At 27.6% G+C, this 17,800-nt stretch overlaps 1 protein-coding gene across 1 annotated transcript in view; it reads right to left on the minus strand.

Annotated features, from left to right (window-relative positions):
- Window positions 1-17,800, minus strand: part of LOC111640323 (vacuolar protein sorting-associated protein 53 homolog) — a 70,723-nt gene that overhangs the window by 5,028 nt on the left and 47,895 nt on the right. Inside the window, exons 13-18 of the mRNA XM_023386369.1 lie at window positions 10,353-10,592; window positions 8,582-8,741; window positions 8,411-8,493; window positions 6,135-6,213; window positions 5,870-6,018; window positions 5,722-5,791 (exon numbers count right to left, since the gene is read on the minus strand). Of these exons, the coding sequence (XP_023242137.1) occupies window positions 5,722-5,791; window positions 5,870-6,018; window positions 6,135-6,213; window positions 8,411-8,493; window positions 8,582-8,741; window positions 10,353-10,592 (781 nt within the window). The remainder of the gene's footprint in view (window positions 1-5,721; window positions 5,792-5,869; window positions 6,019-6,134; window positions 6,214-8,410; window positions 8,494-8,581; window positions 8,742-10,352; window positions 10,593-17,800) is intronic.

Here is a 17,800-nt window from a genome sequence, read left to right on the forward strand (position 1 = left end):
GCCTGCGGAGGTGTTGGTGACTTTTTTTGCTGAGCTGTTGTGTCGACGTTAGACATGGAATTTTTACAACAGAATATTAAGTGTAGAACTGAAATAAGTAGTTTAAATGTTTCATTAACCTGAATAGTAATTTTTATTTTATTAATGATTGCCGGCATTGAGTTAAATCCCGGACCTTTTCCTCGATCTCCTCCAATACCAAGTCAAGCAGTTATGCAAAAAAGGGGACGAGGGAGACCACGTAGAGAGCATACAAGAGAAATAGAAGAAAATACTCAGACAAACGAAATGGTAGGAGAGGAATACTTAATTGAAGAACATTCCAAGAATACTACTGATATCTCGAGGTATGCTACAATAACAGACTTTTTCGAACCGGAAGAAGATTTATTAACAAGTACTACGGAACCTGAATACTCACTAAAATCGATCTATGAATTGATCCAAGACAAATTTGATCGTCTCAACTTCGAAGTCCGTTCCATGAGAGCTGAAATCAACCGTATGAATGAAGAAAATTTAAAGATAAAAGAAGAGATGAAAGATATGTGCAAAAGACTACAAATATTAGAAGAAAGAACGGATTCGCATAGCAAGCTAAAAGGTATGGTGGATTTTGAAATTGATAAAATGTTAAACGAAACGACTAAGAAGAATCTAATAATATTTAATTTTCCATTCAAAACCTCGGAATATGTAGAAGAGTTGAAAAAATTTATAAAAGAAAACTTAGAACTTAATTATGTAGAAATTGAGGGTCTTATTCAATTAGGAAATAGAAAAAATAATCAAGTATTTAAGGTTATGACCGAATCGGTGAAAGATAGAAACTTAATTCTTGGTAAATTCTGGACCACAAGATCGAAATTGATGGATGAAAAGAAAAAAATAATAATATCAACTGACTTATGTCCGAGATCTAGAATTAGGAGAAAGTTACTATTAAAACACATTAAACTGGAGAAATCAAATGACAAAAAGATAAAAATAAGAGATGATTATTTCTTAAAAGATAATACAATGTACACATACGACTTGAATACGAAAGAAATAATTCAGCTAAATCATTTTTTAGAGATAAATATAATGTAAGATTAGCAAAAATAAATCAAAATTTAAAAACAATGCAGAAAAAAATGAGAATGATTGAAAATATGGAGAATAATAACAGAAAAGTGAGTGATGATAGTTTGATAGTCAAAGATAATGAATTGAATGAGGAAAAAGTAGAAATTCCAAAAAGAGAAAACAATAATGTGACAATAAGTTTTTGGAATATTCAAGGATTAAGAGGGAAATTATTCAAAACCTCAATGAGAAAATTCCTGGACTCAAATGAAATAATTGGTTTTTTAGAAACCTGGATTCTAAAATTTAGTGATATGGAAATAAAATATCTAGAACAAGACAATAGTGCAATAATTAGCAATGCTCAACGCAAAAGTAGATTTGGACGCCCGTCATGTGGAATTCTGTTACTTATTAAGAAGAGATTAGGTGAGATATTTCTCCAATATACATCGGACTATATTATTGCTGTTATAATAAAATTAGAGAATAAAATTAAAATGAGATGGTCTTTCACATATCTGGGAGTGGTAGTAATATATATACCACCGTCTGTTGAGAAGAAATCAATTTTAAATGAAGTGCAAAAAGTTCTGGATAGATGGTCTAGCCTGACACAATTATGGATAATAGGAGGTGATCTAAATGCACGTATTGGCGAAGCCACTGATACTGTATTTTTTCAGACGTTTGAAAATATAGCCAATAAGAGAACATCCAAAGATAAAGTTTTAAACACAGAGGGGAAAATACTTCTAGATTTTGTTCATAATAACCAATTATTAATTCTGAACGGTAGGATGAGGGGAGATACCCCTGCAGAAATTACCTTTGTTTCCCCAAACGGGAAATCAATAGTGGACTACATTATTTGTTCAGAAGAAATGTTAAAGTGCTGTAACTATATGAATGTTCTGGAGGATGACCGGGCAGATCATTTTCCCATTAAGTTGGAACTAATAAAATATCAAAAGATAGGAAATAAATTACATAATTGTGAACAAAGTCACCTTATTAATCTGGAACTAAGACCATCCTATAATAAACGAAAATTGTTAAAAGAGTTTGATAAAATGATTGGGGAGATGTTAAACTTGGAAAAAGAAAATGATCCAATAAGAAATTATTTGAATATTACAACTAAATTAGAGGAATACAAGTACAATAACTGTAAACGACAGAATGACAAAATATTCAAATGTGAATGGTACAACAGTACATGTTACAGCTACAAAATTAAAAAACAAAAGAGTTTACAAATCTTCAGACGAACAAATACCAGTAAAGCACTGATGAATTACCTAAAATATAAGAAAATGTATAATAATCTAATTAAAGCCAAAAAGAAATTATATTTTTCAAATATCAGTAAGAAATTATCAGAAGCGAAGGACACGAGAGTTTTTTGGAGGATAATTAACAATTTTCGTAAAAGAAAGTCAGGTCATGACATACAGGCTAGAGTAGGATATGATGACTGGCTGAAATACTACAGTAAATTCTCAGAGAACTACCGAAAAAATTTTTGTCAAAAATATATAGAAACTAAGATAAGGCCTGAAATTCATCGAGAAGAGATAATTAAGACGGAAGAACTTCAGGATTGTATTAAGAAACTCAAAGATAAATCAACACCAGGAGCAGATACAATACCTAATTCACTCATTAAAATGCTGCCACTAGAAATCATTCGATATTTAACCAGACAATTCAATCAATTCTACAGTTATAGTATAATACCGGACAAATGGAATGAAGTCATTTTTACCATGATATTTAAACAAGGGAACAAACAGGAACCAACCAATTACAGACCAATAGCTCTTCTGTCTTGTCTACGGAAAATATTCACTGCAGTATTAGCTAGTAAACTTAATCATTGGACAGCTGCTAACAATTATAGAAATGATACGCAATTTGCGTTTGTGGAAGGAGGTGGTACTCAGACAGCTCTCTTTGTGTTGTTATCACTAATTCAAATACAGTTGCTTAAGAAAAGACATAAAGTGTTCGCTCTTTTTTTGGACCTTGAAAAAGCATATGATATGATTAGCATTACAGACCTACAAAGTAAAATGAAGAGATGTGGAGCAAATGAACTTTTGATAAAAATGATAGGATTGCTGTTTGGAAAATATAAGACAATCATTAAACAAGATACAAAGATCTGGACACCGTTTATTACTTACAGAGGACTATTACAAGGAGATCCGATGTCCCCATATCTTTTCAATTTTTATCTATATGACCTAAATACTTGTTTTCAAAGAGACGAAGATGGTATTCAAATTGAAAATCAGACAATTCATACTATATCATATGCCGATGACATTGTGCTGGTAGCTCCTACGGCAGCTGCGCTCCGTAGAAAGATCCAACAGATTTGTGAGTACTTAGAAAAGTTAAGAGTTAAAATAAATCCAAAAAAATCATCAATAATGATATTCAGAAATGGTAGTAATATATCCAAAAAGCACATGTCGTTTTTTATTAATAAAGAAGAAGTGAAGATAGTTAAGGAAATAAAATTTTTAGGAATAACATTTACACCAAACCTTTCATTTGAGAAACATTATAAAAATTCACTAAATAAAGCAAAAATTGTAATAAATAACCTAATTGGTCTATTCTGTAAGGCAAAACTAAAGAACTTAAGAACACACTTTCAACTTTTTAATTCGCTTGTGATGAATTCAATGAGCTATGCTGCCCCAATTTGGAGTATGGACAAATTTAATGACTTTGAAAAAATACAGAATATATTTATACGCAAGATATTCCAATTAGAATTTAATATCCCGGGCAGTGTCTTAAGAATAGAAACAAATAGATTCAGACTAAATACTATATTAATAAAAAGATATTTAATGTTTCTACAAAAAATTATAAAGGCAGAAGACATAACAACAAAATTGCTGTTTTTACTATATCGCAAATCAAGCGAAGCGGATTTAAGACGAAGTTGGATAATACAGTTATCAAAGATAGTAAATAAATATGGATTCTCTATTAAATTGTTTCTGGATCGTACACATGATATGGAGCAGTATAGTAAAGAAATAATATACAGAGCTATGGAGCTCTCCATCGTTCAAGACACTGAAGACATACGAAAACGGGAAAAAACAAGCTGGTATGCAACAATTTTAAATTACCCAGTTAATAATAACTATATATTGACAAATCTAGCCTTTAATATCAAAAAGTTTTTTATACAAATTAGGCTAAATAAAAATGGAATAATAATAAATGATAAATATATAGACTACACTCAATCTAAATGTCCGAATTGTACCAAACTTTTATCTAGAGTTCATATAATATGCGAATGCTGTAGTGAAAAGGATAAACTACAACGGCTCCAGATGGAACCGCTGGCTAATTGTAACAGTGAGATGAAAATGTATAAGATTTTTGACAGAGCTAATACTAACACTATTTATATGTTATATAACTATGTTAAAAAATTTACAAAATATTAATGTAATTAAATAATGTTGATAAGAAAAGATTAAAAGTGATGTTAAATTAATACGCGTTTATATAAAACAAAACGCCCTTGTAACAGGCGAAAGCCTATTACGACAAATAAAGATTATTGATATTGATAATTAGAACAAATTCCAAAAACTTTTAAATTTAAAATTACAAGAAAATTATAATTAAACAAAAAATTAATTAATTTAATTTAAATGATGTTCTTTTAAAAAAACAAAAAATGTATCAGATAAAAAAAAACTTGTTCTGGTTTCCTAAATTTAGTATTTTTCTTATTATTTTAAATAGTTATTTTTTTATGAATAAACTATTTTAATTAGTTTACTTTCTTTTTAATTATCTGCAGCAAAATAAAAATTTAAGCAGTTTAACATATAAATTACATTTTATTATATGTAAGTGTTAACTGACAAAGTACAAAATAGAATCTTCAAACATAATACTAATATAAGAAAAGGATTAGAAACCATTACTTTAGAAGAAATATCATCAAATAGCAAACTAGAAGTGAATCACAATGGAATGACCTTACTGGAAAGGCTAATAAAAAACATTTAAAACATCAAAACATTTGTGAATTTATCAAAACAGTTACATGCACTTGGTATTGTGTAAAATATAAATTATAGCATACAAATTTCAATATACTCGCAATAATTATAACAGAATCATTTATAAATATTAAATTTGTTTCCATTTAGAAACAGTATCTCCTTATATTTTATTAAACTAAAACTTAAATAACATTCATCAGAAATGAAAATGTTATTTTAAAGCCATTTTCATCAATTATGAAATATATAGTTTAGAAATGATAATGAAATTTTTCATTTTTAAACTATTTCAAACTATATTAAGCATTAATTGCATGAATTATTTCAACTTATTGAATGAAAAAGAAACAATTTTAATGGAAAATAGAAAAAACCAGCTTATCTATACTTTCTTAATGATGTTTTACATCAGTTTTAAAGCAAAAAAATCTTATATTTGATTACAGTATTTGGCAGTGAAAATGCTATTTGGTATCACTGTGAAATAAATATTCAGCACTTGACAAAAATTGCTAATTTTTGCAATATAAAAAAGTAAACAACAATAGAATAATATTTTCTGCATTTAAGCTTTGTTAATTCAAAACTAAAGACAACTTGCCTGTTCTGCTCCTATTGGACTTATTGGTTTGCATTTAAATAAATGATTTATAAATTTTGGAATAAATGAACTGAAATATAAGAAAATTATTTTAGTTAATCATTGTAATAATAATATATAAACAAAAAAAGATTCCAACATTACTTACTTAACAAATTTTACACAAAACTGGGTGAAGTATTTTCGAGAGGATGATAAGTGATCCCTTAATAACGGTAACGTTTGCCTCAGATGAGATGTTATAGCTGTAACATAACTACTTTGATCACCAACAGTTTCTACCGAGGCCCACTGAATCTAAATATTCAAAATATAAATAAATTTTGTTTTATGGAATATTAAGTATAAAAATAATGAAAAACTTAAATCTAATACAAAATAATCTTATAAATCTATGAAAAAATTCAATTTACTTTACTCATAGCTGTTAGAGCAGGTTCACATGCTGCCTCTAAATCTTGAACTAACAACTGAATACAATTAGCTATGACTCTGAAAAATAAAATTATTTTTATTGTTAATTTTGCATTTTTATTTATCAGTAAACCTTATAAATACATAATAATTTTTGCATTAATTCTGAGAAAATTATTTTCATAATCTAATATTAATTAAATAAACATTTTTAATTAATTGTATCATTGATTCTTGCACTAACGAGAAAAATTTGTTTTGCATAAATTTTTGAAATCTCTTTATTTAATTTTGCATCTCTACTTTTGTTTCATAGAGGTGAAATCTTACATGCCTTCAGTTAAAAATATGCACTTAAGCATGATTATAAAAATTCCACATTTCTTAAATGTATTTTTAATGTTTTTTTGTCCAAAAAGTCTAGAATTATAAAAGAAATGTAGCCATATAGTCATAACATGTTTATCCTTAAACTCAACATAATGCTGTACTTTGTAACACCAGAACTTTTGACTTTCTAAAATAACATAAACAATGTTTTTTGATATTCCCACTTTAAGATTCTTACATCAGAAATTTTCATATTGCATGAAATTCAGCAGTAACAATTTGTATAGTTTCAAATATGTAAGGTCAACCAGACCAAGACTTGTCTGCCACAGATTGTATCTATTATCACAAGTAATACATGACAGATTGTTTTTTAAAATTTGCAAACAAGTTTGCAAACTATATATGACTCCAAACTTCAAACAGTATACAATATTTTCAAAAACTTACTGAATTTGTAGTAATCATTTTTCCATAAATAGTGTTGTGTTGCTTACTATTGTATAATAGAAACAAATTTACTAAAGGAAAAAAATTTGGAGCATACATTTGATGACTAAGATAACTTTTAAATTTTTCTCTTTTTCCATCCCATGGGGACTAAGAATAGAATACCATTTTTCCAGATCCAAACTGGGCACCCACCCAAGTGGTGAGGTCTGATACATCCGATACATCCAGAACAGTGCGCCCATGAAAAATTCCTGAGCTTCTCACCTGGATTCAATACCAGGGCCTCCAAAGTAGCAAATTCATGCCTTTATCACTTTGGCCATCCAGCCAACTAAAATAATCTATTAAATCAAGAATTTATCACAAATACAAGATTTAGATATATAATAAATATCTAAAGTAAGTTAAATGTGTATATATTCAATAATTTAACATATTATTATTATTATTTTTTTTTTTTTGTATGAAAGCAATCTAATTTATCAGTTAAAACTTCAATTTACTCTAATTTATTCAATTATAAACTGAGGATTAATTGTACAGTACACGTAGATAGGTATATGTATACTAAACATCATACTAACAAATAAATAGAATTATTTCAATAAAATATGTTATCAAATCTTGTTATTTTATTTTCTATAATTCTTTATAAATTTCCTGATATAAAGCTAAGTTAAATATCAATACATACAATATAAAGTCATGGCATACTATAAGATGGAAAATCCCATATTTTGAAAAACATGCAAGTTGAAAGTAATATCATAATATAGTTAGCATAGAATAACTTCATTGATAAAAATACTTAATTTTAAAATAAAATACTATGTTGAACTGAAAATTTATCAAATAAAATCAACTGTCACATTTAATCAAAGCTGCCATTCAAATTGTAAAATCAAAAATTAATAAGTGTATATGCCAACATATATAGAAATAACATTTATTTTAAATTAATTTGTTATATGAGATACCAACATCTATGGGCTATACAATTTACTGTATAGGATGGGCAACATACACAGAGGATGGACAATGATGCACAAACTGAACTATCCATAAAAAAAATCACTAAGATCTAGATACTATTCAACTTTAACCTCTCACAATCAGAGAAAAGTAAAATGGAACCTGGCTGGTCACAAATATAGGGCCCCATCCCCTTCATAACTTAAAAACAGAATTATTAAAACAAACAAAAACAAATTGTTCACCACTAATAAAGCAAAAATTTCACTTTTATATCATACTTTACATAAAAACTAAATTTTGGAACCCTTTTATGTCCAGGTCAGCCAAACAGTTCTCTGGGCATCCCTCTATCTGGCCTTGCTCAAGTCTAATTAGATCATCATCTATTATTGTTTAGCCATCAAATTAATATATTTATTCTAAAAAAGTGCAACAAAAACATAAATTTTAATGTTATTATATTGTAATACAAAAATTACAATATTCATTCTCAACAACTTAGTAAAGTGCATATTACCCATGAAATATATCCTGTTCAGAACTCAGATTAATTTGATTACTCAGAGTAGGATCTACTTTCTCTTTCAACTTGTCTTCTAGCTTAAAAAAATTATTCACAGTCAATAATTTTCATATTAATTATAAATTTTTTTTAATTTTAAATTATTACTCTTTTATACATAATTACCTGTTGTATTGTTTCTAAACAATACTCTGCAGTAATCAATATACTGCAAATCCTACACTGCTCTGATGATGTAAATCTTGTAACTTCTCCTTCTTTCAATAAACTTTGAAAATTTTGAATTATTCCAGCTGATGATGTTAATGAAGAAGCAGGACCAATCCTATATCAAAAAACAAAAGAAAAAAAATTAACTTTTAACCTCTAGAATGGCCTTTTCTCCTTTATATGCTAACCAATAGTCTTTAAACATCTACAAACTTCTCTCTAGATCTGATTTTTATAGACATTCATGTTGAAAATGATTTTAGATAAGTATTCAATAATTCTGTATTTAATTTTAAAAAAACTTTTAAAAGAAACATCACTTTAAAATAATAAATATAATAAAAATTACTCTGATCTTTTCAATAGTCCTTTTTTTTATTATTGAAGAGATGTTCTTATACCATATGCATTTCAAACTGTATCAATTAACAGTTCCTCTTCAGTGGTAGAAATACACAACAACGTGAACTCTCTAGTATAAAAGAGTACCGAGATACAACAATTGATATAGTTTGAAATGTACTTACCATATGGAGTAAGTGCATCTATTCAATAATAAAAATAGAACTATTGAAAAAAATCAGAGTAATTTTTATTATATTCATTATTTTAAAATGACTTTTTTTTAAAGTTTTTAAAATAGTATATATAAATATACCTTTTTAAAAAAATTATTTTATAATTTCTGTAAATATTTTCAGATTTTGCAGAGACCAAGAAAATGTTTAATAAAATTACCATGACAGTAATTGTAAAATTAAAAACTATTTAAGACTATACAATAAAAATTCTTCTCTTTTCTGTTCTCAGGAAAATAACAGTCTTATGGCAGAGCTGACCTTTGATTAGAGGCTGTTTGTCCACCTCATTATGCAAACTGTTAAAAAACTTCCTTCCTTCCTGTCCTGGCAATTTTATTAAATGTGCATACAACATTCGTCACCAGTCTATCAAGTTTCCGATCTCCAAAGAAAACAAACAACCACAGATATTTATCATCTCACACCCAAATGTAAACTCTCTCTTTTGTGTGTAACTGGAGACTCTCCTAAAATGATTTGCTATTATTGTCATAGATCTATAATCCTTTGTATAGATAAACAGGTATTTGTTTGTTTAACCTGTAGCAGAGTGCAATTCTTCCCATCAAGCTCTCTAAACCCTCATCCATCCCGAATGCGACTACTTGCACGAAGCAACAAACTAATGCCATAATGGTTTTTGTGTCTGCCCTAAGGGACACAGTGGTGTCATTAACATGGTGCCGACCCTTTGGTCATGACCCTTGCATGCCAATAACATTGACAAAGTGGTTTTGACATCATTCCACGTCAAAAAGAATGATGCCACTTCAAATCAACCTCATCTCAACTTTCTGATGAGATAAAAATCCACAAGTATTTCATCAATCATACACATTATTTTGGATTGATAAATTTTTTATGTTAATGCAGCTGCTAACATAACCTGATAAACAGCAAGTAGATTCTGAATGTTAGGATCTATTTTTGACAATCATGACGACACACTAAAAGACTTTTGGGAAAATTTATGAAACTGAAATCATGACAATGAACAGATTTCAAATGTAGTTATCTATGATTTTAACTGTTCATCTCTGTGACGTAAGATGGAAATCATCTATTAGAATTGTGCAATTAAATCTAATTTGGAAAGAGCCAGCAAATACAAAAAAAATCAGAAAGCTTATCTATATATTACTTACTTTGGCAAGTTATTTTGTAAAATTCTCACTGCATATTCTCGTAAATACTTCTGGAAGGTTGCCATCAAAGATAGCATCGGATCTCCAGTGCTTAACTGGGTGCACTGAACTAAACATTTTTTATAAAACACAAACAGATCAGCACATGATGGAAGTACTGAAGCACCATGAACTTCTGGTCTCGTGGCATTTATATTCTGCATATCCTCTACAAATCTGTCCATTAACTGACTCAAATTTCTGAAAAGAAAATGAACAAATTTTACTTGAAAAACTTCTGACAAAAAATTTAACTTAAATTTTTCTATTTGTTTAAATTAAAATAATAATAATAATAATAATAAATAATTAAATGTTGCATAAAAGAATATTAATCATTTAAAAAATAAAAAATAATATATGCTTTATATTAATTTAAATATTCGTCTAAGTTATCTTTACTCATCATAAAAATGCTGAATATAATTATTGAAATTTATAATTATCCAAAAGATACTGACTTTAAAACAACATATTTTATTCAATAATAATAAAAATTTAAAGCTATTAATTAATTAAACAACTTGTGAGATTATCATAGTTTCATTTGAATAATTTGATTAATATTTTGTAAATTATAACATATCATGTCATAATCTTTACTCAGATGTTCAGTTAGTCAATGTAAGTATCAAAATAATTATAAAATTTCTTATTTGAAGTGAAATATTAAAATTTAACAAAATAAATTTCATTAAAGCTAAAATTTAACTATATAAAACATTCTGAATTTGAAGTACTTAGTAAACAATAAACAAGTGTCATCATCTATTAACTTTAAGAAAACTATTGTACCAGTATATTATTTTTCCATTTAACTATACTTTTAAGGATTTCCTATTGTCAACTATAAACAGTAAAAAAACTTGTCAAACACTAACACTATTTATCTTCCCTCTGGCAAAAATTAATTCAACAGCAATCAAGTTTGTTTCTTATCAATATTGTCATTGTTTTCTAACACTTGCAAAGTATATGTGGTAGCTTAAATCTTTTTTATCAGCCATAAAAGCAGGAAAAAAACATACATGCTAAAATTAAAATGAAAAATGTGTGGTTCAATATACAGTAGAATCCCTCTAATCCGTCACCTTTGGGACTGGGGGTATGGTCGGAATGCAAAAAAGGTTGGATTATCAGAAAAAAAGTAAAATAAACAATCTTCCCTTTGTCCAGTCTTTGTAGCACTGCTAATTTTTCATTTAATGAAAGAGTAACGTGTTTACGTTTCACTCCTGGCATGTTGAAAACACACACAATGTAAAACATATACTGTAATGAACACAGAACGCTACATTTCTCGACTCCAACCACGGTCGGATTAACCGGAGTGACGGACTAGCCGAGGGCGGACTAGAGGGGTTCTACTGTACTTAAATCATCCTGATTTTAATTTTTTAAGTTTTTTAAAAAAGAAAACTATTTCATGAAAGAAATCAGTTTTCTGAACTTATATAATTCAACAAGAATTTGCATTTTACTTTACTTTACTTTACAATCTATGTAATATAAATTGAAGAAAATAAAAACATGTAGAACTTGAATTTAATCATTATTAAATTTATGATCTCTTGGAATGAAAGGCTACACTTACTTGTCTTGAGATTCCACGTAAATATTTAAATGTGGTTCAAAACATCGAGAAATGTATCCTTGAAAAGGATTCAATTTTATCTTCATAACATTGGATTCCTTACGGAAGAAAAATAAAGAATACAGCCAAAAATATGTAAATAATATAAAATAATAAAAATATGTTAATAATATAAGCAAAAATGTTTTAATAATAATAATAATAATAAAATTTCTAATATTCCAAATACCTTAAAATAAAATAATTAATACTTTTACTCTACTATTATAAAGATATAAACACAGATTAATCTGATTTAAACATTTAATGATGTTTATTTTATCTATTAAGTTTCTCCAAGCTATCAAAATGTAATTTTTAAAAATTGCACTCTCTTAATTTTTTCTAAATTTTAAAAATTAATAAAGAGAATATAATTAAAAATTTTAATTTCATAATATCCTATTAATTACTCCAAATTTACTAAATTAAAATTTAAAATAAAACAGAGTAAGAGACTAGATTTAAAATTATTTGCTGAGAAATGTATTTATTGTATTCGATGTTGAAAACATGACTAAAATTAATTAAAAACAAAATTTAAAAATATTATCATCTTAAATTCAGTGTTTGTTTGAATGGAAAAAGTGAAAAACATTTTCTTACTGTCTCAACTAATTCTTTTTTCTCAGTCATTTCTTTTTCCATGTCTTCTGCAAATGGGTTAGTACTTTCAACTTCTTCAAAGGGATTTGTATTGGGAGTAGCTACAATCTAACAATTATTCAATTCATGAAAAGTATAAGATGATAATTAAATATGATACTTAATTATCATTTTAACCATCAATAATACTTTAGTAACTTCGTGAAGGATCAACTGAACTACCTGAAGGACCGTAATGTTAATAAACAATCATCATTATTACAAGGTACAGAATTTAAACATAACGAGTAATACATTGTCTTACTAGAATTTTTAATAGAATTACAATTTCATTGTTATGCATTAGACTATAAAGTACTGAACTATATTACTGAATTAAAAATAGATTCCACATAACAGGAACATCAAAAATTATACAACATTAATCAGTTTGCATGATCAATAATCAAAAGTCAAAATTAACCAGTAAGCTTTTACATACTTAAAATAATACTTACCGTAATTGTCAATCATGGATCATGCAAAAACTACAATAAACTGTTATCATTTAACAATAATTTCTCTAGACACCAGTGAGCTATCCTTCTTCCAATAAATTCAGCATTATAAATCAAAATTATATCATCATGGTGACCATGATAATATAATCTCCATCATGCATCTCTTCTAGACTCTTAATGTATTGGGTTTTTCGGAAAGTAAGTTCATTTTTTTTTCAATGGAAAAAAATATTGTGTTTTTCTGTGGGAAAAAAAACCAATATTTTTATAATAAATAAATATTTTATTGAATTATATATCAACCATTTTGGTCAAATATCTGTTGTCATTGTTTCTGGTAGTAGCATGATTTCACATTCATAAAAGTTTTGATCGTTGCTTACAAAAAACTGATCCAAGTGATTTTTGACATTGTCATTTCAAGTAAATGTCTTACAGTTAAAAAAAATTTGTATAGACCGGAACAAGTAATAATCTGAGTGTGCTCGATCTGGCGAATATGGTTGGTGTGATAGCACGTCCCATCTAAGTTATAACAGTTTCTGACGAGTTACCAAACTTGTGTGAAATTTGACATTATCGTGGTAAAACACTACACCTGTTTTGTTGATCAATTCTGGCCGCCTTTTCTGTTTGATGATATTACTCAATTTGTTTACTCGATGGCAGTACACTTTCGAATCAATTGTTAAATTGTCTGGTAAAAGCTCCAAAAAAAAATTTCCTTAAAATCCCACCAAAGAGAGCATCTCTCTTTAAGAACATGTGGAACCCATATATCAAGCTTTGAAACGAAACCAATTTGTTTCAAGTAATCATAAACAGTTCAATTTGACAAATTTAATCTCTTAGTGATTTCACGTGTTGTTATTCGGCAGTTTGCTTCAATCAGTACCTTTATTTTGTTTTCATTGGCTTCAACTGGCCATCCAGAACGTGGTGCATCTTCAATATTGAAATTGCCAGAACAAAATTTTGTAAACCAGTTTTGGCACTGTCTTTCTCTCAACAATCATCTCCATACATGTACCTCAATTTTTTTTCGCTTGAACAGCATTTTGATTTTTTGGTAATAAAAAAGTAGAATATGCTGAAAATGGTGCTTTTGATCTTCCATATTCGATGGGACACAAAAAATAAACAATTGCACAGAATCAAACAAAATTTTTTACAAATAAGCCTTAAAATGCTAGCTGTCAAAATATATAATGATAATATGGTTTAAAATGAAAATGGCGGGAAAAATACGACTAATCTGTCTCTGTCTAGTGGTAAAAAAACAAACTTACTTTCCGAACAACCTAATAGCTCCAATATATATTACAATTTCTTTATATAAACTTGATACAAATTACTTACAAAAATATTATATTTTTTGTAAGTTTTTCTGACTATTATGTAGTGTAATATACACAGAAATTGTAAGCATAACTTCCAACTTCAAACAGACAAGTGAAAACTTAGGGTACTTTCATGAAGTTGAAGGAGTTAAATGATTGTTTAATTAACTAGTCAGTCATATAGTACCAGTAACAGTGATCAATAAGTAATATATATATAGTTAAAATTCCATAAATAGATGATGTGGCTCTCAATAGGCATTCCAATAGAGGATGCAATTTCAGTATTTCTGACATCACAAGGTTTGACCACCCTTGTTTTATTACATTGCTGGATACAGTTTTAACTATTAAATATTACATGAAAATGATCAGCTAAAAATATATCATATCATACAGTCATAACAAAAATCTCATATTGGCCATAAAAGCAGAGCACTGTAAAATGAATTGCTGTAAAGTATAGATCTACTGTATAAACAAAATAATAATAAATGCATCATATCTTAATGCTTTCTAATATATAATTATTTGAAACTACAGATCAACTTCTTATATTATATTTTAACCGATCAATTATATCATATACTGTATTATATGGTAATTTTTATAAGAAACTTAACTGCATAAATTATATATAACAATTACATGTATCTATTTGTAATTATTCAATGTCAAAATAAATAAATAAATGAATTGAAAAAACTTTTCTCATACCTATTTCACACCATATTTAAAATTTTTAAATTTCTATAATAATAAACATGCAAAAGTTGCAAAATAACTGATAAAATTGAACAAACAAACATGAATACAACAACGTCTTGATTTACAACATCAATCTACAAGTTATTCATACAACCAAATTTTGGTACTTCATATATCTTTGAGTAACAAAATGCTAACACTATTAGTTTTAAGCACAGAGAATGAATTTACAAGAATAATAACAATAAATTATACACAACATGATGACGAACAAATATAAAAATTCATTTAATAGCAGTTAAGGATATTTCCTACTCACAATAAAATTATTTATAATAGAATTCAATTTTGATGAGTTTTGAATACTGATGAAATATCAAGATGTGCAGAAAGATATCTTACTATAAAGAAATGTAACTGAATTAACATTAGCCATTACTGTTTGTTGGTTAGTTCAGTGACAAAGACATGGATCATGTTATTTAACATAAAAATCTCTTTTATTACATTTTATAACAAAGATTTAAACTTTAAAACACAAATTAAAAAAACAAATATATTAATATAACAACATAATTAATGATGGTTAAAATGATGTCATTTTATATATTAAAAAGTGAGTTATTTAGTCAAAATTATGCACACAAAATATATATATATTAATATTAATAATGACATTTGTATACATTACTATAATAATTTTAAAACTATTAATATTACAAGTATTAAATTGTAACAAAATTATTATTGTAATTTGATATAATTAAATTAGTAGTAAATGATTATTATATACATGTATATCTTGTTACTGAATAAATATTAAATTATTATTAATATATCATCTTTTAAAACATCTTTAATTATTATTTGTATTATTAATATATATAAACATTACTTTTTTTTGTATTGTTGTCATATTTTTGAAAATATTTTTTATTTGTAAATTCATACAAAATTGAAATTCTATCTTTACACAAATTTTGACATATATATATATATATATTTTGACATATTACATTATATACATATATATTGTAATATGTAATTGAGCAAAAACTGAAATGTTGATTTGATATGTTTATTTACAAAAGATATTGGACCTTCTACAAATAACTTGGATTTGGATACTACAGATTTTGTAAACAACTTCTTGTTTACAGGAGGAAAAATGAACAGTTCTAGATTTGGTCACTAAATGGTGTTCTAGGTGTATTTCACTTCTTATTTAATATCTTCTATTCTATTGTTGCTGTTTTGTCACATTTTGCAGTGTATGATCTCTAAACAATTACTTATAGTATGTTGAAAAGTCATTAATCTGATTTGTAAGTAATTACTTACCCTCAATCTATTGAGTTCTACGAACTGTTAAATAACCATAGAAGTTACTTTAATTGCATAATAAACACACCAGTTACAGCAGGCTGCAATCATGTGAACTGTGTTTCATGATCTCCGGACTCATTTTAGAAGTAATAGATATAGGAGTTACCTTAAAGCTGATTAAGATAAACTTATTTTGAAACAATTGCAAGTTATGTTGTTTGAATGACAAACCCACAGAATGTTATAAGCACTTAAAATGTTTATATAACCCTTTTTAATACAGGCAAACCTACTATTGAAAAGTATTTCAGAGATCCATACACCAACATGTCTAAGTTTAAGCAACTGTTCACTTACAGCTTAATAAAGTATAAAATCACTTACCAAGTACTTTGTATACTATTTTAATTTACTATAACAATTATGAAGTAATGTATGTGTACTTATGTTTCTAATTTCTGCATATATATACAGTAAAAACTGCTTAGGCAACCACCTGCATTTGACAGGCACCTGTCAAAACAGGCAAAAATTTCTGGCACAAAATAGTTTATACATAGAGTCTTCATGGTGTAAGGAACCAAAGTCCGAGCGTTATTTTTATTTTACTTTTATTTTGCTTTTATTATATTTTTGTTTGGGGCTTATGTTTAGTTAGGACGAAGGTTTCCTCACCAATCACCTTAGGAACTTAAAAATAGAAGAGAAACCAACTCACCGACGAAAGAAAAGCACCGTAGAAAAACTCGCGCACACTTGCGCTTCCCGAGCTGAAAAAAGTAAGTCTGCAATGAGAAAAGGGGGGGAGAGACCCCACAAACACGAATTAGGGACTCGCTAAACCTTAAAGAATAAAAACGTCCCGAAAATTGTGAAAAGGAATAATGTAAAAGGTTAGCGAGTATTGTCGGAAAATAGGCTGCCAGACAAATAGAAAAAAATTTATTGTTAGCGAATAAGTATATAAATGAGGGGAGTGATCTCATTCAGAATTGTGACGTCACCTCACAGTATAAAAACAGAACGTCAAGTGAAGATGCCTGAGGTGAACTCCTGGTAGCAACGAGCTTCGTAGCAGTGAACGAGAGAGGTGTCCGATAGGATCAAATAGTTCCAAGGCGATTTTGAAGTTATTCGATTTATGGATCGATGATTATAGAGTCTTGATAGTTTGAGGAAATAGGTTCCTAGTATATTGAGGTGACGATTAGGATCTTTAATTTATAAGAATTATTGTTTATAAGTTAATTCTTTGATTTTGTCGAATTCCAAAGGGGAATAGAATTAAGTTAGAAA

This window comes from Centruroides sculpturatus, unplaced genomic scaffold (genome assembly GCF_000671375.1).
Source record: "Centruroides sculpturatus isolate CEXI.00-Female unplaced genomic scaffold, Cexi_2.0 scaffold59, whole genome shotgun sequence".
In the NCBI taxonomy this organism is placed as follows: Eukaryota; Metazoa; Arthropoda; class Arachnida; order Scorpiones; family Buthidae; genus Centruroides; species Centruroides sculpturatus.